General features: G+C 45.0%; 1 protein-coding gene and 1 pseudogene across 2 annotated transcripts in view; both read right to left on the bottom strand.

Annotated features, from left to right (window-relative positions):
- Positions 1-2,500: 2,500 nt before the first annotated feature.
- The window catches only part of Exoc6b (exocyst complex component 6B), a 519,570-nt gene continuing 495,056 nt past the window's right edge, over positions 2,501-27,014 (bottom strand). For both annotated transcript variants that reach the window (XM_052721826.1, XM_052721827.1), the window contains 2 exons: positions 9,325-9,437; positions 2,501-5,571 (listed from right to left, as the gene is read on the bottom strand). In XM_052721826.1, coding sequence (XP_052577786.1) covers positions 5,445-5,571; positions 9,325-9,437 — 240 coding nt within the window. In that variant the 3' untranslated portion in view covers positions 2,501-5,444. The remainder of the gene's footprint in view (positions 5,572-9,324; positions 9,438-27,014) is intronic.
- On the bottom strand, positions 9,446-16,229 carry LOC128098619 (protein kish-A-like; annotated as a pseudogene).

Raw genomic sequence — 27,014 nt, 5'->3', positions numbered from 1 at the left:
GGGAACAGGCTCACTGGGGAAGCAGCGCCTTCCTCCACTAGCTTTAGAAATAAGCACCCCATGGAATAGAAAGGAAGAGAAAGCCATCCACCCAGCTTTATCTGAGCCTGGTAACAGAGAGGGGAGTGTGAGGGAGAACAAGAGGGAGATGAAGTTAATTACCCTTCCAAGCAAAGGTGAAGCTGGAGATGGCGAGACCCATTTACAGGAGGGAATAGACCCATCATTGAGACTAGAGAAAGGGAGGATTGTTCAGGGCCAGGAAAGCGTCTCAATGTTCAGATTCCATTCCCTTTCTGGAGCTCTGGAGGGAGAAAGGTCATGACTTGGGCTGGGAAGGTACACTTAGCAGACTGGGAGGGGGTTGCTATCTTAGGTCCAGTTCTAGGCTTGCAACCTGCCCCACCCCAAGGGAATGGGCTTCATTCCTTTCTGGAGGCTGGTATGGGCTGGCAGAGGAAGGGGTATCCTGGGAGAGGCCCCCATTACCATCACAAGGGCTGTCAGACCCTACAATGCAGTGGGGCCCCAAATGCAGGGTAACCCTAACCTTGCAGTGATTGAAACAGATAGAGGGGGAGCTCTCCCACACAATGCCCATCCTGGCCCCTCTCCTCCTCCTCCTTGTACTTCCTCAAGAGCCTTTGTCTTCTGGTCCCTTGGGCTTGGAGGCTCTCTCATTCCCCACAAATGCTGCCCATTAACTTCAGAATGAGGCCTCCAGGGGGAAGGCCTGGCCCTTTCTCTCCTTGCTTCATCTCTCAGAAGCTCTTCTGGTTCTCCCCTGCCTGCTAAGCAAAAAAAAAAAAAAAAAAAAAAAAAGCCCAGCTGTGAAAAAAACATCTCTGGGTTTGCATCAGTCTCACAGGGGCTGCTGGTCCTTCCTGGGCTAGACATTTCCAGTTCGTACTCAGAGATGGTGGAAGGTGCTCTGTCTGGGGTGAGCGGCCTGGTATAGCCCAATGACCACACCAGACCCTTTGTCATCTGCCTGTGCCCCAAAGTCCTCTGGACCTTCAGCACACATCCTGCCATGACTGGTGAAAACAAAGCTGCTTTGATCTTGGGGGTGGCCTGGGCTTCTACTGTGGCTCCTGAAAAAGGGTGAGCACCAGTCTTCAAACAGCACTTGGGGAGGAGAGAAAGGATGGCCCAGAGCCTCCAGTGACCACTCCCAGGGAGCTCTCTCTCTGCAGGGGCTTTGTTGTCATCTGGAGTGCTGTAGTCGGGCCTCTTTCTTAGCCATTGATGAAAGCCACAAACCTGCTTTCCAAAAGCAAGAAGCCTGGGTGGAGGAAAGCCCATGTGTACAGCACACCCACATCCACATTTCAAGGAATCTGGACCTCTGGGTCCAAACTACATGCTATTAGGAGGAGGTATATATTTTGGCACCAAAGTGAGAACAGAGGAGGCTCCAGGTGGTACTGAGGGCAGGCTTCTCTTGAAGGCTGGCTTTACTCAGAGCCAGGCAGCTGGTGGCCCTGATTCCTGCACAGGGGTGTGAGGTGCATATTTCCCATCAGCCTTGTGCTGGGCTTGGAGAGGAAGCCAGGAGACAAGGCAGCTATGGAAACATCTGTGAGACGCTCAGCTGAGAGGCATGCTGTAAACTGGAGGGAAGTGACGACAGGGCCTTCAATAGTGCATGGCTATACCAGACCAGGCACTGCAGCCAACCTTCACAGTTCTCACATTTTACAATACCCTATAAATTAGGAACCACTCTAATGGCACTAGCGAGCTAGCAAGTGAATTGTTCAAGATGATCCAGCTAGCAAGCTGCATCAAAGGAATGGAAGCCCTGGTCCTCTGTCAGCAAAGTCCACAACAGTGTCAGGCTGGTGGCTTGGTGTTCTTTCCAGCCTCTTCCGAGGGTGAGCAGGCTGGCCCTATTGCATGGAACAGGACCTCACCATGGTTGCATAGTGCCCAAAGGTCCTTCACTGTCTCCCAGCATGTAACAGGCTAGGGGTATCTTCAAGCTTTAATGTGATCTGCCCCTCAAGCACTCCTGTGGTGTCCTACAGTTAAATCCTAAGGCCATACTAAGGAGCACCTGCTCTCTCTCTCTCTCTCTCTCTCTCTCTCTCTCTCTCTCTCTCTCTCTCTCTCTCTCTCCTGTCTTCCTTTCAGACCTTCTTCATACTGCCTGCTGCTCAGCTCCCCCTCTGCCAGGCTAGCTTTGCTCTGGATAATTCTATATCATTCCTGCTGGGCTGGAGCCTGTACCCACAGAGTGGGTAAACAGCCCACTCCAGTCCCCCACATAAACAGGCACTTCAACGTACTTCTCTTGGTGGCTGTGCCAAGTGTCCATTATACATCTTAACAACACCTGAGGTCACAATATGGCTTCTCTACACCACGTTCTTGCTCTGTTCCTCAGTCAGCTGAGTGGGGGCACACTGCCTGCCATCCACTATTTGCCATGACACATTGTGCCGAAGGGATAAAAACCAAACCCTCACAAGAAACACAGTGACTATTAGAACAGGTATGTAGGTTCTCATATTTAATAGCAGTTAAAAGAGGAACGTATACAGGGGAACGGGACACACATGCTCTTTCCACAGAGGAGCCCCCCCTTCTGCAGCCGCCTGCAGCAGAGCTGTTTCCAGGTGAGTACGAGAGGAAAAGCCTCCTTTTAGAGGTACAGATGGATCTCACTGAATTTCTCCCACAAATGTGGAACTGTGCAAAATGAAAAGGCTATTTCCAACAAATCCGTGAGGAGTGACTAAAATGCAGATGAATAAAAGAAGGAAGGGAGGGGCAGAGGGAGGAGGGTACAGCAAAAAGCAGTCTGGAGGAGGCCTGGTGAGGCCAACTGAGCCTGCACTCAGAGGTTTGAGTAGGAAACTCCTGGCCGGTGTCACCCTGGGCCTGGGACCTGCTGAGCTAGGTGCTGTGGAGCTAGATGGACCATTGGGCCTGGTGCATGACAGAGTCACCGGGAGATACTCCTTTTGCCAACAGGGACTCTATGGGTTCCCATGTGCAGCCTTCTTCTTCTCTACCCACACCAGTGCCACCTGGTACTGAGAGGTTTTTTATTTGTTTGTTTGTTTGTTTTCCATGAATGGTAAAAAGTAAGTGAGCCTCTGCCTAACCACAGCTCACAAATCAGACTGTCTACATGGATGTGGATCTGGTTGAAAGGTCAGACCTCCAGGCAGCAGTGTCTCACCCACCTGAGACTCTTTAGGATATGTGTGCCTGCAGGCATCTGAGGTAAGGTCCCAGAGCCTGAGGCCTACAGGCACGCATACTGTGCGCAAGTCCTCAAGGGCAGCTCAGCTTTAGGCCTTATGGATAAAACGAAAAAAGAAAAAGTCCTACTTCATCAATTCATAATCACCTTGACAGTGTAGGTCCCTGGCTTTCAGAGCTCAGAAGGAGCATGCCGCTTTTTGTTAGGGAACAGTGCAGGAAGATGCAGATGTAGAGGCAGGAGGAGAAAAGGCAGGTGGCCATCCTCATACACCCTGAGATTGGATGAAACTCCCTTCAGCAGGACTCTGCTGTGGAAGGTAAAGTGGTCCTGCTCCTCCACCTGTTTTCATTCACTCTATGACAGTTCCTCTGCTGCAGAGGTGGAGACTAGACAGGCAGCGAGATGGAGTCTTAAAGGACAAATGCTGTGACAGTCTAGCAGTCTCTCTCCTGCACTGGAGATCTCTACACTGAAGGCTGACGAGCCCTGGCAAAGGGCCTTTCTTTCCTTCTCAGTCAGCAGGACTTCAGTTAGTAGAATCACTTCTCAGCCCTATCAACAAATCCAGGGCTTAGAGACACCACCTTGTTTTCTTTCCCACAGGCTCCTGCCTTTCCTTGGCTAATCAAGTTTTTGGTGTTCTTATGAGACTCTCCTCCTGAACCTTTGGGCCATCGTGTAGCCCAAGGATGAGACTTACAGGCATCTGCAGAGCACCTGAAGCTGTTCTCTCCAGCTGGTATTCAAGATGGCTATGGTAAGGGTGGGGTATGTTCAAGATGGGGTAAGCTATGCTGGGCTGGGAGATAGAGAAGTACTGCTGTCCCAGAAGCATGTAGGTGACAAAGGCAATGAAAGATTGTTCGACCAGTAACTCTGCTCATCATTGAATCTGGAAACACTTTTGTGACATCTTGGTTAGTGTTTCATGATGCAATTATACTCTTACCAGCAGTCAGACTAACAGCTTCCACAATTGTTTGAGTGTGTAGATGCTTCTGACCAATGTCACAGTAAAGCCCTTGCATTGTCTCAGGCGTCTATCTGGCTGGCCCAGGCTCCAGAGATCAAAGATAGGACTCCAGGAACATACTCTCAGGTGAGGCCAAGGGACAGCTCAGAAGATGGGAGCCCTGGGCTTGAGCAAGATGAGCTTTGTCTCTACGATGTGACTTAGTTGATGATAGCTGGGCCACAGGCAACAAGCCATGAGCTACAGCTGACCCTGTCTACCTCATGGTAACAGATCCATGCTCAGAAACATCCAGTCCTGTGGAGGTTGTGCCCACCATGCAGAGCTTGGGACATTTTCTTTAAAGATGATAGCCAGAAGGCTGTTGTTAAAACATGAGTGAGCAATCTCAAGAAGTCATAAGGCTCTACCCAAGGTGAAGGCACCCAGGCTGTTTTCAGGCTTCAGGGGTTCAGACCATTTAGAGATGTTGCTGCAGGAGGCAAGCGTGAGACTCTCACTCAGGAACCTTCAGAAGCACTGCTAATCTACATTATGAACCAAGTGTTATGGTCATGAAAGAAGGGACAGAGATGAATGGAAAGGGGCTGGGGTCCTTGGGGACCCAAATTGGCTTTCAAGATCCAGAAAAACAACTTACCCAGTGGGGCAACTTGCTTTTCAGCATGGACCCAAGTGTTTACTCAGCTAACCACCCCTCTCCAGCCACAAGGCCCAGTTAGACTACACTAATGAAACTGTCACCTATGGGGACCAGAGTGAAACTGTCATCTTGCCACATGCCACACTCTTATGAGGCAATAAGTCAGCCAATGAGGCAGATGGATATTCTAAACTGAGGCTGGCTTTGGTGTACTACGTCAGTATGTCTGCCAGGCTCTCCTATACACTTAAGCGAGCACTTGAGAGCAAACAGGACACGCATTATTATTCTTTTACTTCCTCATCTCAACTCCCAGCACCCATGAATTTGTGGGGCCCCGATAAGAGGCAGCTCATCATGTTAGCACTGACAATGCATCCTTCCCAGGATAACACAGAAAGTATGCCAGTAACTTCCCCTGAACCCCTCCTGTTCTTGATTATTCTGTGCCTCTCTTACTACAGGGAAAGGTTATGTGAATACTGTACAGGGGTTAATAAAAAAATACATATGCTCTCTTTGAGGAAGAATGCACAAATGCAGGGCCAGCCCAGGAGAGATCCTGGACCATGGGCTACAGCAAATGGCCTCTGTGGGCCCAAGGCCAACATTCAGGAGTGGTGGCTGCTGATGAGTCCTCGGAGCTGCTTGGCCACAGTGTCAATCAATTTCTGCTTGTCTCGCTCATTTTTCCGGAACTGTGCAAACATGTTATTCTTGCGGCTAGTATCTTTCATCCTAAACAGAGAAGGAGAGAAAGGGGCAAGGTGTTTGAGATAGTACCAGACAAAGAATAAGCAGGGAGTAGATGGATGGCAATATGTATCTTAACCATTACTCAGAGTGGAAGAGTCCAGAACATTCCCACTGTCTAGTTACCTACTCATTATGGAGCTGTCCTTCAGACACCCACCACCTTCCTAACTTCAGTTGCCTTTGGTCAAGAGCTAGCTTTGGAGGGGTCAGGTCCTTATCCTCATACCTTTCCCATCTGGTCCACCCTTATGTCTTCAGATGAGCACCTTTATAGGAGTCTAAGACAAGGCACAGCTCTGCTGGCCAGCAGACTCCTAAAATTGTCTGGGGTACACTTATTTCATTAGCCTACTGGGACCTAAGAGATGGAATTTGGAAGGTAAGGCAGAAAAATATTGTCTTAAAATTAATTGCAAGAGATCATGAGTCACCTGAGATTCACTGTACAACTTTCAGCCCCACTCTAGCTGGTCACTCTTTCTTGCCACTAAAAAAAATGAAGAGTAGTCTCTTCATTAGTTTCAGGACTATGGATGAGAAGCAGTATTTTGCCATGTGGGCATAGTGATGAGGGAAGCAGGTTCCCAGGGGATGGGCACCTTCTCAGGCAACAAAGCCACGCTTTATGTGAGACACAGCGTGAGCTCTCAATGATCGTGTACAATCTCAGATCTTTGTTCTGGGTTCTGTTAAGGCTCTGCAGGTGATATTACTGGAATAGAAATAATGGCTATAGCTCTGTCAGGCGAATGGCTCTAATGGGGAGGCAGGGTGAAAGAAAGTAAGGACAAACTGACATTACTGCAGTCTCCAGGTCCAGCCAAACCACTGTGTCAGAGCCCAGGACTATGCTGTTCTCTGTAGAGGGCCTGAAATCCATGGCATCCAAATGCTGATGACTTACTCTGGCCTAACCTCTGCACCGACTGCCAGCCCATGGGTGGGGTAGGCCGGCTGGCATTTTTGTTCTTGGAATTGAACTGGCTCTCTGCTATTAGGGCTACATGGGGAAAGTCTAGAGGAGGGTCTAAATTACTCCCAGGCATACTTCCTAAAGGTCTTTGGCCAATCCTGGGCCTTCTTTCCTCCTCTGTGGGCAGTCTTTTGAAGAGGGATATAGTCAGAGGCCACGAATCAGGACAGGAATCCCACAAAGGCAATTTACATCTTGTATAGATGCTTCACACCATGCACAATGTGTGCTCATCTGTGTTTATATATTCACTGGAGAGCATACAGTCCATAAGGGCAATCTGAGTGGCAAGGAAGCAGAGCTGTCTGGCTCTTTGACAGTGACCACCAAAGCTATCTGTGACTTTTCTCCCTAGTCTAAGCTCAGAATAATCCTTTCAGGCTGGAGGTTTTTTATCCAGCATGGAGCTCCTGCCCACATGTGGAAGCCTGTTCTAGGCTAGGAAGGAGGGCAGATGACTTGACTTTCCTTAATGCTCTTAAGGCCCTGGTGAGCACAGTTTGCTACTTCAAATACTAGTTGCACAATTCTGTTTGTGAAACCGGCAGAGTTTTAGATTATTCTGAAGGACTCCCTTCCTTTTGCTGGATAAGCTATAAATCTAAACAACACAAAACCAACAGGAAAAAGGAAACAGAGAAGCCCTTTTTATATTTGCAGGACATTTGGCTTGACTGATGTTATAATTTCCTACAGCAGTGCAGATATGGATGACCAGAGACAGCCTGTAGTTCAAGCGGAGGATCCCGCACTCTGTAGAAAGAGAAGAGCCAAAAGGCAAGTTGTTCTTGGCCACTAAAGCCTTTGGTTGGAACCATGCTCTCAGGTGCCCTGATGGTTTGTACCCAGCAATGTGAAAAACTCAAAGTGAACCCTCCTTTCTCCTGCCCTTCTATAAGCCTCGAATTCTCTTTTCTTCTAGTTGGGCCACCTTTTAGTGACACAGGAACTTTCCTTTCTTTCAGATAGTACTGTCAGTGATCTGGGTTCTTCTGTCTTGACTCACTAGGAAGGGACAGATTTGGAAAGAGAGACTGGCAGGCTTGGGTAGCAGTTGCCTCTGGGGAAGCAGGAACAGGACAGAGGAGAGAAGGAATTCCTCTGAGGCTGGAAGATGTGGATATTTCAGTGACCTGGGAAGCCCTTGCTTTCCAATGTTGGGGATAAAGATGTCAAGTTCACTGATGGCTAGGACTCAGCACACAGCTTTGTTGCATGCTAGGCCAGAATGGTGAGACATCACCAATTGCCATACCTAAGGAAAAGTAAAGGATCTCAAGAGAAGTGACGAGTACCAACTTAAACATCAGACTACCTCCCCATTTCCACTGGGTAATGAGAACTCTGGGCCTGGCTTGCCTCTGATGAGGAATCCTCATGAGAGATGTGGGGTCTAGACCCTAAAGCCATAGGCCTTGTCCCTAGGAGCTCCTCTGACAGAGCTGAACTGCAGGCCCTGAGCCAATTAGAGTGCCAAGCAGGCCAGGAAGCTGAATAGAAGAGATCCCTAGTACTGATGGGAAAAGTCCCTGCCATCACTCCCACCCCCAAATGAATTGGTAAACCAAAGATCTGTAAGGAACAAAGAAAGAGGAAGTGCCTAGCACCAGGCTGGTTTAGAAGATTAGTTTGTCAGTGTGAAGACCACTAACAGGACCAGGACTTTAGTTTAGTTATTGGCATCATTGAGGAAACTGGAAGGACTTGCCTCAAAGTGATGGAAAAGTCCCAAGTGAATAACATACTTACTCTCTAGATATCCTAAAGAAGAAAGTCATTGGGAGAGAGAACCACGGGAGAAAGTTAACATGAAACCATCAATTCTCAGCATGTCTCTTGACTTCAAACACAGAGCCCAGCGTCTTACTCTTGTCTATTCTCTGCTTCCCCTTTACATTTGGCACATTCTCCAACACCCTCACCCCCACACACAGTAAAAAAGGTACACCTTGATTTCTATTTTTGTCTAAAGCTCTACTCTGATCTCCTGGATGCTAGCCCTTGTCTTTCTAGGTTTGGAGCGTGCTTGGCTGCCCATACACGTAAACTTTCTACACTGCCTTGATACAGGTACTCTTGTGACTAGTCAGTCTTAAAAAGCTCTTTGACATGAGTATGCCAGTGCGCGCTCTCTCTCTCTCTCTCTCTCTCTCTCTCTCTCTCTCTCTCTCTCTCTCTCTCTCTCTTTCTCTCTCTCTCTCTCTCTTTCCGGAGTTGAGGACTGAACCCAGGGCCTTGTGCTTCCTAAGCAAGCACTCTACCACTGAGCTAAATCCCCAACCCCAATAGGTTAGCAAAACCCATAGTGAGATTGCAGTGCATACCACTGGCACCTGTGTACCAGTGGCTAGCTTTGAGATGTTTGGTGTTGGATAACCCAGTTCAGTGAAACCACATTTCTGAGGAGCTCTGCTCTACATATCATTAAACCCTGAGGACTAGGACATGCTCTTCTGCTTACCAGACTGGCCTGAGCCCAAACTAAGTCATCTCACTATCTTATCTTCTCTAGGGAAAGACACTTTGTCTAATTAGGCTACAGAGCAATATAGAATCCCATTCTGATTTGTTCTTATAGCTTGCTGGAGCTGAGAATTACAACTGGATTACCAAGTGCAATGGTCAAGATGGCTGACGGCACCTGAGCTAGCTTCAAAAACAAAGATGTTTTTCAAGGCACTGGAAACAGGAAAATGGCCTTGTATGCCACCCCTTACCCCACTGCCCACTTCCCCATACAGAGGACAGGGCTAGGTACTCACTTTTCAAGCAAAGTCAGAGCAGTCACAGGGTTCACCCGGAGGTACTTGCAGTTGGGCTGTCCATAGTCAGCAAGGTATGTGGACCAATCCCACTGAATGAAGAGGTCCAATAGCTGAAAAATACCACAATCCCCATACCAAGGGTTATTCAGACAAAGGAAACCAAGACCCCAGAAATCCCAATATTCCTTACTACCAGCTAACTCTTGAAACACAGAAATGAACATGTAATAAAAGCAAATACAGCGGCAGACCACACCACAACTAGGAAAATAACCAAGTAAATGTCAGATGACAGAGTAATTTTCACCATGAGCCAAAGTCCATCATTGAGACCCCATACTACAGGGAGCCTTAGAGGCAGTCTATGGAGAAACTATTCTGGGCTGATCTCAAATGTAGGCCCCATAGTAATCACCCACTTATTCATTTGAGAAATGCCTATCATGAGCTTTCTGAACATCAAGTTCTACTCAAGGAGCTCAGAATTCAACAATGAACAAATTAAGTGGGTACAGCCCAGAGCCACGATGCAACTTCAACCTCAGTTAGTGAGTACTGGTGCTCCTCATACTCTCATTTTGTAGACTGGCCAGTGTCCTTGACAGCCTTGCTGCTGGTAACACACTGTCCTAGACTGTTTGGGATCAGGCACTACATCTAGTTAATATCTTTTGAGTTGACTTTCGTCTGGACTATTTCCATAGCCTTTTTTGTATACAACACTGACATTTTTGAAGAGTGTAGTCCCCCGGCCTCTACTGTTCCCTCATCTTCATCTTGTCTGATGTCTTCTCAGATATACAATATGGATTTCCAACTAGAATTCTACACAAGTGACACCATGTCCTCCTCCGGGGTATTCCTTTCTTCTTCACTGGTAATACTAGTTTTGACCACTTGGTCAAGATGTCTGATTCCTCAACTATTTAATTAAGAGGTTGTACTCTGTAACTAGTAAGAAACTGGGGAGACTATTTATTAAGGATTTATTTCTACTTTATGTGTATGAGTTTTACCTGCATGAATGCCTGTGAACTATGTGCATGCATGGTGCCCTTAGAGGCCAGAGGAGAGCATTGGATCTCCTAGGACTAGAGTTACAGATGGTTGTGAACCCACTGTGTATGTACTGGGAACCAAACTTGGGACCTCTGCAAGAGTAACCAGTGTTTTTAACCTCTGAGTCATCTCTCCAATCCCTTGGTAATATTGATTTATCAATCAAAATGGTTTAAATGTGAATACAATCCATATGAACAGGAACAACAGCAAAAATAAAACTTTTTTTTTCTCAATAAAAATAGGCCAGTTGCTAGAAGGTCTCATTCTACGAAGACACCACTTTCAAGTCTTAGTGAAAAGAGCCCATGGAATCCACCAACTGTGTGTTCTACTTCATGCCCTTAAGAACCTTACGAAAAGCAGTCCCGACACAACAGAATGATATTTGCAGAGTGTAATACTGGAGTGACAGAACTGAGGTTGATGGCTACAATCACATTCCCGTGTATTAAACTGTTAATTATTTATATAGTTCATTGGTTCAACAGCATAAAAATAGAGAACAGCACCTTGAAATTTATCTCATTCCATATTCAGAGATAAAAGGGTTATCTTCCCATTATTTTCTGGAGGCAAGTCCTTGTTTACAGAGTCTGATGACAATTACACACTGGTGTTTTCCAAAGCTACTGTATGAAGAGGATGCTGAAGGCCATCATTATACAGCATATGGTGACATAAGGACTCTTGCATTCACCAATTCAGGCACACTTTCAAAATATTCCCAGTAGTCCAGTTTTATTTCTGTCCAATAGGCTGGGTGCCAAGGATCAGATATAAGCACATGGACATATAAGCAGCAAGATTACAGTCAGCAGACTCTGAAAACTGAAAATGGCAGACACAGTGAGGCTGCTGCTGGTCCAGCCATGTCACCCTTCTGGGCTGGGGCTCCCTGGGTAATATTTAAACTCACACAAATATACTACTGCTCTTGATTAAATATTTTTCCTTATATAGAACATCTAGGGAAGACTCTTTCCTGATCTAGTTATCAATACTGTGTACAAACACTACCTTCCTTCCCTCTACATTGATCATTAATTCAGCATTCATTCTGCTATTAGGGAATGCTCCTCTTTCTCTCCTGTGTGGGTTTCCTACTGGTATGGACTCTGGGATCCCCACTTTTTTTAAATTATTAATTGATTATTTATTTTACATCTCAACTGCAGCCTCCCTTCTCTCTTCTTCTCCCACTCCTTCCCCACTCCTCCTACCCCCCCACATCCACACTCCATCCTTCCTCTGTAATTGCTCAGAAAGGGGCAGGTTTCCCATGGGCTTTAGCAAAGCATGGCATATCAAGCTGCAATAAGACCAAGCACCTCCCTCTGTATTCAGGCCGGGCAAGGCAATCCAGCATGAGGACTGGGTTCCCAAGAGCCAGCCAAAGCACCAGGGACAGCCCTGCTCCCATTGCCAGGAATCTCACATACAGACCAAGCTACACAACTGTCACATATATGCAGAGGGCCTAGGTCAGTCCCATGCAGGCTCCCTGGTTGTTGGTTCAGACTCTGTGAGTTCCCATGAACCAGGTTAGTGGTTTCTGTGGGTTTTCCTGTGATGTTCCCGACCTGCCTGTTTCCAACAATCCCTCCTCCCTCTCCTTAGCAAGACTCCCCTAGCATGGAGCAATGTTTAGCTGTGGGTCTCTGAATCTGCCGCCACCAGTCACTGGATGAAGGCTCTCTGATGACAACTGGGGTAGTCACTAATGGGATCCTCACTCACCCCCCCCCCCCCCCCCCCCCCCCCCCCCCCCCCCGAGATAGGGTTTCTCTGTGTAGCTTTGGCGCCTGTCCTGGAACTCGTGCTGTAGCCCAGGCTGGCCTCGAACTCATAGAGATCTGCCTGGCTCTGCCTCCCAAGTGCTGGGATTAAAGGTGTGCACCACCACCACCCGGCCTGGGATCCCCACTTTTAATGGCTTATGCTATATATACTGTTTGGGGACTCAGACTGTCCCAGCATTGGCAAGTAGGAGTCCCTTCAAGTTGGGCACGTGTTCCTGTGTTATGACCTATAATTTCTGGAGCACTTCAGACAGAGCTTTCTGGTACAACAAGGAGTTGCATTAAACCAGCTCAGTGCTGCAATCAGCCATTATTTTTTGAGAAGATTCTTTTAGGGGGAATGCTATGAAAGAAAGGATTTTTTTTGAATATCTCTGTTTCCTGCTATTGGGAAGGCAACTTATGGGGACCTAAGCTCTTCAACACATGACCTACTAATATGCATGTAGTAAACCCCCCGACACCCACAAATACTAAGAGTCTCAACACTCTCACAGGTTCTCTTTTGTTTCCCTGGTGAGAACCCTGGCTTTCAACATCTTCATTTCACTGATCATCCTTACATCTGAAGTGGACTCGGGGTTGTTTGTACATACCACTAAAACAACACCCAGCCAACTAAACAAGGCGACTGAAGATGGAGCTCAGGACTGGTTTGCAGCTCTTCCCCCTACCATCAAACGCCATGCTCGTAAGTAACATGGATAACTTGCCATGCTGTTCAGTTCGATGCAACTGGTCCAGTTTTGTTTTTCTTTTTTAATTTGTTTTTAAAATTAGGTTCTTCCCTCCCCTATCCTTGTTTGTTTCTAAATATTCACTGATTCTGTTTCTGAATTAGGGGCTCCCCTGAAGCAAGGTCAAACCTCTTCTTCTTCTTCTCCTTTTTTTTTCTTTTTTCCCAAGACAGGGTTTCTCTGTGTAGCTTTGACTGCCCTGGAACTCACTATGTAGAGCAAATTTTTTAAACTTTGAACTTAGACCTTAAACTAGACCAAATTTATTTATTTTTGTTTTTTTCAAGACAGGGTTTCTCTATGTCGTTTTGGTGCCTGTCCTGGATCTTACTCTGTAGACCAGGCTGGCCTTGAACTCACAGAGATCCACCTGCCTCTGCCTCCTGAGTGCTGGGATTAAAGTCGTGCGCCATCACCGCCTGGCTAGACAAACTTCTTAAAGACTTTCTTTTTTGGATTTGTATTGTAGCTGAGAGAGACTGGAAAAATCCAAAGGAGTCAAAGGCAAAACTTTTTCCCAAGCTTAGCTATACAGATAGAGAACAGACAGGTTCTAACAGCAGGACAAATACAAAGGTTCAGGAAAGACTTTTGGGGTGAGACAGTATAAAGATAGGCCAAACTTACAATTTGTGTTTCCCAAAACTAACCTGCCAAGTGGACCAAGCCTGGGGTCCTTGCAGGTGGCAGGCACTAGAGAGAAGACTGTCTGAGGACAGAGGAAGATCCAACTAGCCCCAGCCTTGGCTATCTGATTTCAGGGTTCCAAGGGAGGTACCCATAAGTAGTGCAGAAGAGCCCAGAGGATTCTGGTCATGCCTGCACCAGCTCCACTGGGTAGCAATGGCCCAACCTCATGTTGCCAAAACCTCCTCTTTCTAGCATGGTGCAAAGATTCCACAGAGAACCAAGAATGGCAGGAGCAAAGGTAGGTACACATAGCAATGGACGCCTTGACAGGAGCCACACCCTGCTTCCCATAGACTTGATTTGTTGACAAGTTTCCTCTTGAACAGGCTCAGTGATTCCTGTAGAAACTACTCTGAAAGCAGGAATGTCCTTGAGGTAAAAGGAAAACTTGAGTGTAAACCTTATATACAGCCAAAAGAATTCTTCATGCTAAACAGGATACAGTACAATACAATAATGATATCATGTCTCTCTGAGAAACTTATATAATCCTCCCAAATTCTAAATATGCTGTGTCTTCTGTAAGTACAGTTTCCTTACAAAAGGGAACAGGAACATTAGAACACTAGACAGGAGTCCCTTGCTCACTGACAGTCTGACAGGATAAAATTCATCACATCATCATAAGACATTTTTCATAATATACAACCAGCAGGTACATTTAGGAGGCAGCAGGGCATAGCAAGAGCAAATGCAGGCTCAGCGTCCCCCAACTGAGAGTGTGATCACAGATAAAGCTTCTATCAACAACTGAGGGCAAGCCAAGATAAAGACTGTAGAGAAACTGCTGAACAGCAGACCCAACCATAACCCATCTGTGTTTATTGCCAGGATTTCCCCTGACCCCATGCCCTTGGCCATACAATTTCAAAGAATAGCTTTGGCTTGCCTCCTCCATGACCTCAGAAATGTTTCCTGATACAGACATCTGGGCAAATGTCAGAAGAGGAATGAAGAACTTTAACAAACACAGTACCAACAATGTAGCAGGCATTCCTGGGTACTGCACAGGGAAGATAGTGAGATGCCATGTCCAGTCTTGAACTGAAGCTGGTAAATGAACCTATGCAGAGTGATGGACACTAAAATACTTTAAGAGGATGACACAGTTCACAAGAAAGGCTTATAGACCCAGGCCAGGCAGGTGGGGACTGGCAGGGGTGAGGTGGGGGTGCCAGGCAAGGAAGCTGACAAGGCAGTCTCTGAGGAGTACTTTAGATAAAATAACTAGGAGAAAGGAAGCAAGGGACAAATGAGCCTTGAGTTGCTAAGTTAAGGGCACTAAATTTCACCTAGAAGCCTCTCTACTTGTTTTACAAGGATGCTCCCCAATATTTTCTAGGGTAGAAGATGGAAAACTATAACCACCACCTATTTTTTTAATAAAGTTTTATTGGAACAGAGCTGTGTTCACTGGCTAACATATCTATGGCTGCTTTTATGTAGTATTAGCTGAGGCCAGTAGCTATGACAAATACTACCACATGCCAGGAAAGCCTAAAGCTGTACTCTTGGACTTTTCAGAGAAGTCTAGCTTTAGATCCAGGTCAAGAAGGGTAGTGTGTGTGTGTGCGTGTGTGCGCGCGCGCGTGTGTGAAGATGTGAGCTTTCTCATATCTATTAAATTAAAGAAAGGAAGGCAAGAAGACAAGGTTTTCAATCACAAGGGGGTAATAAAAACTTCATTATTGTAACAACTGGACCAGAATTCCTTTAGGAGAGAGAAGTGCTTTGGGGAGAAGTGCTTGAGTGAGCCCCTCAAGATACAGAGGCATCTGCAGATAAAGAGTGAAAAAATTGTGACACTGGTTAAGAGGCAGACCTGGAAGAAGGGCAATTTAACTAATGTGTGAGAAGGGCTAAGAAGAAAATCTCTAAAGGTTCTATGGCCTGGACAACTCTGGAGACCGGGATACTGAATAAGGAGTTTTTTCAACGCTGCTGCTGTCTAGTTTAGACAAATCTCTGGTTCCAGATGCTCAAGTGGAGGCTGGTAGGCTGGCTCTTCCCTCTCCCCTGCCTCTCTGTGTGTCTCAAAGCACAACTAGACAGCTGCAAGCTTACTGAACAACAGAAGCCCAGGAGGCACAGAGATGGACAATACACATGGGCTCACAGCAATTCAGAGGAGGCCTCTGGATTTTCCACAGGTGACAAAACTGGGACTGGAGAAGCCTCCTGGGCTCTCTGGATCTCTACCCGAACCTTGCAACAATGGCCATGCTGCAAGCTGGGTCCTGGAGCTTCCAGGAGGGTCTGGTCCCCTTTTCCCTTGCAGGGAAAGAGGGAAGGGAAAAGGTGAGTCATGGGTGTGTGGCTGGTTCCTTGCTGTTCATGTAACCCCACTACTTGGATGTAGGCATCATGAAACTCTGTTTCAGTGGGCAACTGAGCAACAGCAGCTTCTTCTTAAAGAAAACATTACCTTCAGAAACATTTATTTACTTCAATAATACATGTTTCTAGATTGCCTATCTAAGACTTTCACTCCTAAGGTTATATTGGCAGGCAAGGGAGAGGTAGATAGGTCGAAGGTGCCCCCACAGTCATCTCCAGCTGGGGTCTGCAGGAGCCTCTGGAATGGGGACACAGTACCAAACCTCTTTCCAATCATGTTGCCCTGTGTTGAGGGGACAGAGGCAGGACCTTGACTGGTGCTGACTAAGTTGCCCCTTTTAGGGGTGGGGAGACAGCAGGTGAGAAGTTTGGGTAGAAATTTTGCCATAGATGTAGTAGGAGAAGAGGACTGTAGCCTTGGTTTTTTTTCTTCCAGTATCCTATTGTTTGGGTTAGGGACTATATTACTGAGTTGTTAACTGAACTATCAGACATTTTCAGGTCAAAACAACTGGGTTTAGGAGCATCTCTGCAAAGAGACCATAAATGGAAGGTAATATCAAAAATACAAGTATAAGCAAGCATCAAAACAATGGCAGAACTCAATGGCTCTAACCACAGGACAAGCTCTGTTTCACTCACTCTGTTTTACTTTTTTTAGAAAGTAAAATCCGTGATACATTTATCAGACATGATAAATAGCCCTTAAGATTAAAATTATTAGAAAAGATACTTGAAATATGATTTATATACAGAGATGTAAGTGGTGAATTTTTCTTAGCCTATATACATAATATACACCTTGAAATATTAATTCGTTAGTATGTATATGCAAACATATGTAAACATACAACACACACACACACACACACACACACACACACACACACACACACACACACATGCCTCTAAAGACAATGATAATGTTTGTAGACATAAGTTTCTGTCCTACCAGGTCCCACAGCCATTCAGACCCAAATAAACACACAGAGGCTTATATTAATTATAAACTGTTTGACCTATTGCTCAGGCTTATAACTAACTAGTTCTTATGCTTAAATTAACCGATAATTCTTGTCTATGTTTAACCACATGGTTTGGTACCTTTTCTCAGTCCAGCATTTTCATTTACTTCCTCTGCATCTGGCTGGCTACACTGTCTCTGCCTTTTCTCTTCCCAACCTTCTCCTAGTCTGGTCACCCTACCTACACTTCCTGCCTGGCTACTGGCCAATCAGCGTTTTATTAAACTGATAGGAGTGACAAATCTTTACAATGTACAAGAGCATTATCACACAGCAAATGTTCCATGTCAAACTGCAGTGGGGAGAAAGGTGTGGACTGGAATATCTTTTTGTATCTATTCATATCTAATTATAGTTGATTAATAAATTGTTATCAACATAAATATATATTACAGGTGAGTCTTCAAAATTTATTTTACCAATAGTGGTGCTCAATGAAAAGTTTGGAGGAACTATCTAGAATATGCAGGGAAAACTATCATAACCAAGTGTGTTGGAGTATACCTGTAATCCCAACACTTTGGAGGCTGAGAAAGTGAGATCATGAGTTCATGTTCAGATATGGCTAGCACTTAGTGTAACTCATCAGTTAACAACAAAGTAATCAGATGGCTATACATATTAGCCAGGGAAGTCTGTATTTAAGTCCTGAGATAAGCAGGCTTCTAGGATGTGCTAAGAGCTGGACAAGACACCAGTCTATGGGGGCAACTTCTGGTTCAAGCCACCACATATGCTTCTGTACACACACACACACACACAGACACACACACTCGCATGCACACACATACACATCACATGCACACATCATGCCCAGTCTCTGCAAGAGCTGGAACTTGGGAGGTGCCAAGGGCAGAGCAGATACGCAGTGAACCCCCAGAAAGTGATGGAAGTCACTGAGGGGGCCACATGTGGAGAGTGTTGCTACAGGGGGTAGGGTGAGTTTATATTGCAGAACCAAGAATGCTTCCCCAAACCGAATAAACTGGCAAGCATAGTACCTCTTAGTAACTGAGAACAACCTCCAGCCCTCATTTCACATGTTCTCATGACAACTTGGCATCTGCTATGCATTCTTATGCCATGTACACACACACACACACACACACAGACACAGACACACATACACACACAGTGAGTAACTTTCTGCAACTTACCTTTTTTGTCATCACTTTTTCTTATTAATTAAATTTACTCATTTATTTTACATCCCGACTGACTGAAGTTTCTTTTCCCTCCCCTCTTCCTATTCCCTTCCCCTACCTCCCCCACCCCCAATCCTCTTCTGTTTCTGTTCAGAAAGGAACAGGCCTCCCATGGGTATCAACAAAGCATGGCATATCATAAGGCCGGGCAAGGCAACATAGTATGGGGAATAGGTTACCAAAAGTGAGCCAAAGCTTTAGGGACAGGCCCTGCTCCCATTGCCAGGAGTCCCACAAATAGACCAAGTTACATAACTGTCACACATATGTAGAGGGACTAGGTCTGTCCCATGTAGGCTCTCTGGCTGTCAGTCCAGACTCTATGAACTTCTATGAGCCCAGGTTATGCAACTTACCTTTTTGTCCATTCTTATATCTTATCCATATTGATCAGTCCAAATCTGTTTATTCATTTGAACTGTTAAATACTACTTTCCAATGTATAAGAATATAAAAAACATATTACAATATACTTCTCAGTTGTTTCTGGTGGAGAGTTGCCCAAGTGTGTTTTGGATGGGAAGGGGATGTAATTAATGTCTGCTGGTACTCAGGGCAGACAGCAGGCTAAGTGAGTGTGGTGAGAAAGGACTGTTACCCAGTCTTTACCACACACTGAATGTATGATGTAAAAATGTCAGGTCTGTGTTGTAAGCAGTTCCTGAACCTGATTCATAGCAAGTGACATGGAGAAAAGGCAGCTATCAGTCCAGACGTAGATGCTAAGTTGACTGAAAGGGCCCTTCTATCCTTGGAAGAGAATACACAGAAAGACACACTAAAGAACCAGTGGTGAAGCGTCGGTGAGCAGAATGAGGATGAACACAAAGCGTCCCTCCTCTGAAGTAGGAAGTGAGAGTTACAGTCCCATTTGAGAATCCTTAGGACTAGACCAATCTTCAAAGGCTTTCCTAAGGAATGCAAGCAGACCTGGGATGACAGGATAAGCTCTGCTTTCAGAGCTACCTTCTTTGACTATATCGCCTCTGAAATTCTCCAGGAAGTAACAGCGCCTGTTAGCCAGCAACTGAGCTGGTTGGGTAGGAGAAGTCAGGAGGAAAAAGAAACCTTGGAGTGGGAGAGCTTTAAATCACTTGTTTTCAGAAGTTTGCAGAGGGAGTGATCTCTCCCTTAGTCTACACACATGAACTGAACCTATCTTCTTATGTGGCTGGAACAGTGAGATTTTACTCTTTGAAGGTATGGGGGTCTTGATCCAGCATTTTATCTGTGTGTTTATTATCTCCTCATTAGAGCATGGCCTGCTGTGAGGGTCCAGAAATTCATTGGGGGTTTCTGATTCATAAATTAGATGAATTTTTGTTAACCACCTCCCTTCATCAAATTAGGATCTGAAAAAGAGGTATGGTAAGTGAAAGCACATTTAAAAGTCACTTTGCTATTACAGTTATCAGCATGGCCACCACAGAGGTGTCATTATTAATCAAGGGTTCCACTGCCCTTTGTGAACTTCACAGGAACAGAAACCTGTTTGACTCTTGCTTCAGTGTAACAGCTAACCAAGCCCCTGGCTCTCACCCAAGTTCCAACTCCCTTTTCCCATCCTGTCCATGTCCTGTGCACCAGAGCCATCTGGACACTTTCCACATTAGCATTTGTCACATGACTTGTTCCTGGGAACGAAGTGCCATCAAGGAAGGACCTTAGCAAGTGCCTGGCCATCAGTATAGGGGTTTTAAGAGACTACCTACAGTTTAGACGGTGAAAGGATGAACAGTCTATACTTTTACCTGTGATCTCTCTCCCCATGTCTACAAGAAAATCACCACCAAGTACAGACCAAGGAGATACTGGAAAATGACCACCTTTTTCTAGTCAGTCCCCTTGTCTAGTCCTTTCCATATTGTGACATACCTTCTTCCTGACTTGAAGATGCCTTCCTCAGCTAAACTTCTGCATTACCTTTTCAACTCCTGTCCCCACATGGTTCACAACACTGAGTTGGAGACAGAGGGTGTTCAGGTGGCCAGGAAGCTTTCAGGTATGGTGAAAAGCTATTCTGAGGCCATCTTTGTCACTCTGCTGAGGTGCTGCAGGTGCTGCAATCAGCTCAGGCCTGATGTTTTCTCACTCATGTGCTCTAGGGCCCATTACTAACCTCTCTTTAAAGTGGAAATAACTTGGCTTGGTGAAGTGCTCTGCAGAGCCTGGCATCTAGCAAAGCTTAGCCTGCATCAGCCAAGATGACAGGACAGAGAGTGAAGACGGCAGACATTCCTGTTCACAGCCCCACACCTAATTCATGCTTTTTCTGATTCAGAAAGACTTCTTTTTCTTTCTCCTGTCCAGATCCCTCACACTTTGAAGAGATCTTGAGAAACCTTCTTCCAGTCTCTGGCGCCTGTTTCCCTTGCTGGGACCATAGCCTATCCGAAATTACCTGTTACTTCTTTGGTCTGGTCTCCTTGAGAGATTATAAACACCTCCTATCAGTACATTTTTCTCAGCTTCTGCCTGTATACAGGTCTAGACCCACGGTAGTTTAAGACAGTGTATATCTATGTGTATGTGTGTCTTACTTTCTGATCCCAGAGAGGTACCAAGCATAATTCCAAGGGGATCTCACAGCTAAAGGGTGTGCCCTTTTGGATACTCAGTACTTTAAACTTCTTTTATCACCTGCAGCAGCCAATGATGAAAGCCTGTACTCTGAGCAAGGAGTTCTAGAGGCCAACTCAAGATTAATACTTGCTGTGCAGGCTAGTCTTATGTCAACTTGATGCAGGCTGGAGTTATCTGAAAGAAGGGAACTTCAATTGAGAAAATGCCTCCATAAGATCCACTGCAGGGCATTTTCCTCATTAGTGAATCCTGGGGAAGGGCCCAAGCCATTGTGGGTGGTTCTATCACTTGACTGGTGGTCCTGGGTTCTATAAAAAAACAACAGGCTGAGCAAGTCATGATGAGCAAACCAGTAAGCAGCACCCACCCACTCCCACCCATGGCCTCTGCATCATTTCCTGCCTCCAAGTTCCTGTCCTGTTTGAGTTCGTATCCTGACTTCCTTTGATAACAGACTGATTATAATGTGTTCAATAAGCCAAATAAATCCTTTCCTCTCCAACTTGCTTTTGGTTATAGTTTTCATCACAGCAATAGAAACCCTAATTAATGCACTTGCTCAGGACAATATGCTAAACAATAATCTAGTCCAGATCTGGGAGCACCCATTACACATCCAACTGCAAGAAGTTAGGTCTGAGGTATAGCAGAAAGCTCCTTACATAGATTAGTTCTGGCCTAGCAGGTCTAGACTTCCAGGCACAGGGTTTATGATAAATGAGAGTTGTCTACAAGCCTATTTTTTCCCCTGTAAGCTATCCAGGGTCAGCTACTATACACCCCTAACCCTGAGTATTAAACACTGCTTCTATATATTTCTTAGAATTCTCTTGGCCAAGTGGTATGTCTGAATTGGGCTGAAAACTATTATAGCACAGCCCTATAATAGAGGCAATGTCATACAAGACTCTAGGCAGACACTGTCCTCAACTCTTTCTGATGCCAGCAAAGCTGCTACCCATCCTTTTGTTTTAGTTATATCACAGATACTTCCCCTGCTCAGCTGTGAGCAAACTGAGGGAATGTCCATTTTTGTCTTTGAGTGTTCGCTCTGTGGCAGGGAGTGAAGGAATTCAGTGGAGGCTGCTGATGTGGGACTGAGAGAACCACAGGAGGTTAGTGTCCTGGTCCAGCTCTGAGTGCCTGGCAGCAAACATCTTCCACCTCCAGGGCTACCCCTGGTTTCCCCAGGTTAAATTCCAGGATCTGGCTCAAGAGGCGCTGGTCTCCAATCTCTGGTCGTACTTCTTCATCTTTAACAGGCAAAGAATGGGTGGAAAGGCTCAGTCACAGGAGATTGGACTGTTTACAGTTGGCCAGGCCAAGATTAGTGTGAGCACAACATATGCCAGGTTCATTGGAAGTTACATTTTCCTTTTGTTTACACATTGTAGAGGAGACCAGAAGGGAAAAGCAGGTGACCTCCTGTTAACCTCGCTGTCTGCTGGAGGCTGCTGCCCTCACCTCTGAATGAACTTTCAGATTATCTCACACAAGATTCACCTTGCGCTGAACTTGTACGCCTGCTCTGAAGGCCCCAGTCACGTAGCTGTGATTAAACATTACAGAGTGGCCATAAATTTACAGAAGTATTATTGTGGCTTGCTTTCCTTTCTTCTTTGGGAGAGGAAGAGAGCAATGGGTTTGGATCAGTGGGGGAGTTAAAAAAAGGAAGTTCATAGTCAAACAAGCAGTTCCTTTGCAGTCCTGAACAAAGAGGAAAACAAGCCATAGGTGTCCCAGAAAGAAAGGGAGACATCTGGCCATGGGAGAAACCAGAGCTGTAGAGGCTACAGAGTCCCACTCCTGGCAGTGGAGTTGTGGGGCTCCAGGTCCTGTTTCTAGATAACCTCAAAAATCACAGGTGACCCACAAACTAGTCTGTCCTGAAGGGACCCTTGAGAGAGGGAGGGATACTTTCTCTTGGGCTTGCTACATGGTTTAGGCAAGTGACAGGGAGCAGGTGAGGGAGAGGGGGCTGCAGAAAAACACAGTTGGTTTTTTTCTTTAAGCTGCTATGAAAGATGAGGAAGCCCAACATCTGGGGCATTTCATCAGAGACGGGACAAAGACTAGACCATGTTCTAGAAGAAACACCCAAAGCTGACCGGATGACCTAAGAACACTTATTTTAGTGATTCACTGTTTTATGCTTAAAGTAAGAAAAAAATGATATCTCACTGAAAGTTTGCTCAACTCTCTAGGATTCCAAAGCCAAGAGACGCCTACAACAGGCTTGTGTTGTCCACAAAACAACGAGACTTCTATAATCAGAAAAGGCAAGGGAGTGCTCTATTTGTTCCAAAAGAATTGTAAAAAGTGGTCAGGAAGCCCAGACTGAGGTGACAGGCACTGGCCAGCAAAGCCACCTTTGGAATCAGCTGTCCTGTCTCTGGTTACTTACATGGCAGTGACAGGGTGCTAAAGAAGTTCATTGTTTCTACAGCTGGCGAAGCAGTGTCCATTAGAGCAGCAAAGCCTAGACAGGGTCTGTCCACATGAGGAAGGCAGCCAATGGCTTAGCTTAGTGTTGTCTCTCAGCAAGACCTATCGCTGCTGGGAAGATCTGCCAGGAGTTAGACACAGGCCTTGGAAGTGCTTAGGCACTGTCTGATATACAGAGCTGTGGCAGGCAGTGACATGGCCATGGTGTCAGGGGCTGTTCAAGTGATAGATTTAAGTTGAGTGCAGAAGTTCTGAGGAATCTGTACAGGTGGAGGCAGGGATGTGGGAATCACAGAGAGGCTGAGAGCACACAGGATACTGCAATGAGGGAACAGTCTGAAGTCAGGCAAATAATTACACAGATACATTGGTACCAGTCAGGGGCAAGGAGACAGGCTTTGTAAGGTAGCTAGATACTAGCAGGCATACACACAAGGAGGAAACACCACCTGATGCCAAAGAGAGCTAGGAAATAAGACTAGACTTTGGGTGGGAACATAGAAGAAAGAGCCCAACAAAACTGGTTTGTTGAGAGCCAAAGTGGACCAGGTACTACATCACTACTGTATAGCACAGTGTATTAGTAGTACAGCTACACTCATCTAATACTGAGACAGACACTGTCATTGTGTCTGTCCATACATAAGGTAATCGGGCATTAGCAATTTAAGCAAATGCTCACAATCACACTTCTAGTAAGCAGAAGTTAGAATTTGACTCCAGGTACATTTGGTTTGATGCATATGTAAGTCTAAGAGTAGAATTATACAAACAGAATTAAGGATGCACAAGAGTTCATGTCAGCTAGACTGAGCAAATTTCCCCATTGTTCTTTAGAGCCAGCTTAAGACCTCACCTCCTCTAGGAACCCAGGAACCCCAATCTCAGTGTCTTGAACTCCATTTGTATTCACTGTTTATCTGCACAGGAAGTGCTGTTCCATAGGTTTCCACTCCTCTGTCCCTCACAACTGAACAGCTGATGATGCCAGTAAACCAGATGTTCATATGGAGAAAAACCTGAGTGTTTTACGCTTGTAGCTCCCAGAATAAATGTCAGTTCTTCGAGGGCCAAGGCCCATACTGTGGGACCTCAATATATTGTGTCTAAATCCCTAGAAACTAACAAAAAGGTCTTGATACTTTACTGCATTTGTGGGTTTTTTTCCTTTTACTAAAATTATTAGTTTTCTTGTGTACTTCTATAAAAAAAGTATGTGCTTTAAAAAAATTACAAAACATTTTAATACAGAAGCATAATGGGAAATGATAACTCAATCTTTTCTTATATAATAATAATATTTTTATTTATATTATATATGACATATAAATATATGTGATTATATATATATGTGATATATATATATATATAAACACACACACACACACACATATATATATATATATAATATATATATATATCAACAACTTCATGTCTAGCTTTTAAGAATTTTTTTCTTACCCAAAATAGAGTAAATTATACATGCTGTCAAAAGCTGATTCCCTAAATACAACATAGATGCCTTTCATAGGCAGGTAGGTAATGCAGCCTGGGTCCCTTTCACAGGCAGGTAGGTAATGCAGCCTGGGTCCCTTTCACAGGCAGGTAGGTAATGCAGCATGGGTGCCTTTCACATACAGACTTCTGGCTTCACTTCATGCATGCACACACATAAACACACAACAAATACACACCACAGGAGCAGAAGAAATGACAGTATAGCACAGTGGGTAAATAACTCCGATCTAGATAGCCTGAGGTAGATTCCTGACTTTTCCACTAATTAACTTCATGACTTTACGCAAGTTACTTCTTTCTTCTTTCTTTTCTTCTTTCTTTTCTTTTCTTTTCTTTTCTTTTCTTTTCTTTTCTTTCTTTCTTTTTCTTCCTCCCTTCCTTCCTTTCTTTTCTTTTCTTCCATCCTTCCTTCTTTCCTTCCTTCCTTCTTTTTTCTTTCTTTTTTGCTGAGACAGGGTTTCTCTGTGTTACAGCTCTACCTGCTGAGTGCTGGGACTAAAGGCATGGGTTACCACTCTTCCCCATTCCCTCCCTCTCTGGAACTTCAGTCTCCTGAGTGTGGTGACAACATACCAGCAATGTATCTGACTTTTCTGTGATCTAGCTTCATCGTCTACAGGATGGGGATAATACACCTATCAGGAGGTTGTGGTGCAGACTGAGTACTCATGCAAGTACTCAGAACAGTGCATTTCACACAGCTATGCTGGACAAATGCCAGCAACAGTGAAGACTAATAATAGTGATACATTACTAAGACAGGACTTGATGTCAAAGGTTTTAATCTCCATTGACTATCATCCCTCCAGAATGGTCTATCAATTTATACTCGTATTAGCAAGTATCATGGGTGTTTGGGAACAGAAACACTCCCAAAAGAACCTATTTCTGCTAGAAATACCAGAGGGACAAATTCAAAAAAGCTTTAGGTATATAATCTTAATGATCCCTTTATGCCACAAAATCTTGTGCTTCTTTCTATTCTTAAATCACATAAATGTAAATAAAAGTCCCGAGAACAAATTGGAAGTATCTGACATTCGTGGGAAAGAAGGTACCAGCCTGCTGGAGAGAAGACAGTGTTTCATGGCTTGTGAAATGTTTTCAAATGTCTGTACTTTTTAGTAGGAATACCACCTAAACTATTTGCTGTGAAACTTCACATTTTCCAAATAGTACAGCAGGGACGACTATGCTACAAAGTAAGCAAAGATGCTCATATTTATCTCTCCGTCATCCCATGCTATACAGCCTAGACTGCCTCAAATTTACTATACAGCCCAAGCTGAACCAAATTTTCCACTGTCCTGCCTCAGTCTCCTGAGTGCTGGGATTACTGGGGTGTGTCATCATACCCCATAAAACAGCATAGCTCATCCCAATTCCTTTCTAGTTCCTTAGACTCAGTCCTATGTCTCAGAATGGAACTGACCCCAGGAGGCGGAGCTTTCTTGTACCCTTTAGCTCACTATCTCTCCTCACATCTCTTGGTTTTTCTTTCACTAGGAACCTTTCATTCACTATCAGACATTGAGAAGCTTCATTTTTTTTTTCCTTTGGCCTTGCAGCCACAGATCTGCCTCTCCTCTCTCTAGAAATCCTTACCAAATGAGCACACAGGCAGTGAGTTAGTTACAGATACATTCTTGTTCTCTGAGGGCTTGAGATCTTTTCAATTACCTAACTTTGTTCCCTTCATCAAATGTGAGCATTAACAAATATAGTACATTATTGCCTGCTACTCTAATTAAAACCTTTTTTTTTTTCTTCAAAATTTCAGGTTTCTAGGAAAGCAAATCTGGTATTCTCAGGACCTCCCTAAAATCCTTAGTTCTATTCCTTGTTTCCAGGAAACTTGAATGCTTTATTGTATTAGAAATTAAATATATTTCCACCAAAAACCCTGTGCTGTGCACACAGAAGGAAAGAATACACCACTTGTGTAAACATTGGGCTATAGTTGTATTTCTACTTGGTGTAGCACCTGATGATGGGAGCCTCAGGTCTGCATCTGAGCATCAGTATTATAATCTGTGTCCACAGTTACACAGTCAAGGAAGAGCTTTGGAAATAGGATGGTGAGTACCTGACAGTTTTAACTGCTGTATTAGTCAGGGTTCTCTAGAGGAACAGAACTGACAGAGGTGGGGTGTGTGTGTGTGTGTGTGTGTGTGTGTGTGTGTGTGTGTGTGTGTGTGTGATTTATTAGGGTGGCTTACAGCTAGGACTGGCTACAAATGGAAAGTCCAAGAAGCCTGTAGCTGTTCAGTCCACACGTCAGATGTC

Source organism: Peromyscus californicus, unplaced genomic scaffold, assembly GCF_007827085.1.
Source record: "Peromyscus californicus insignis strain IS unplaced genomic scaffold, ASM782708v3 Scaffold_6__1_contigs__length_162567912, whole genome shotgun sequence".
Lineage (NCBI taxonomy): Eukaryota > Metazoa > Chordata > Mammalia > Rodentia > Cricetidae > Peromyscus > Peromyscus californicus.
This window is presented reverse-complemented; position numbering and strand designations above follow the sequence as displayed.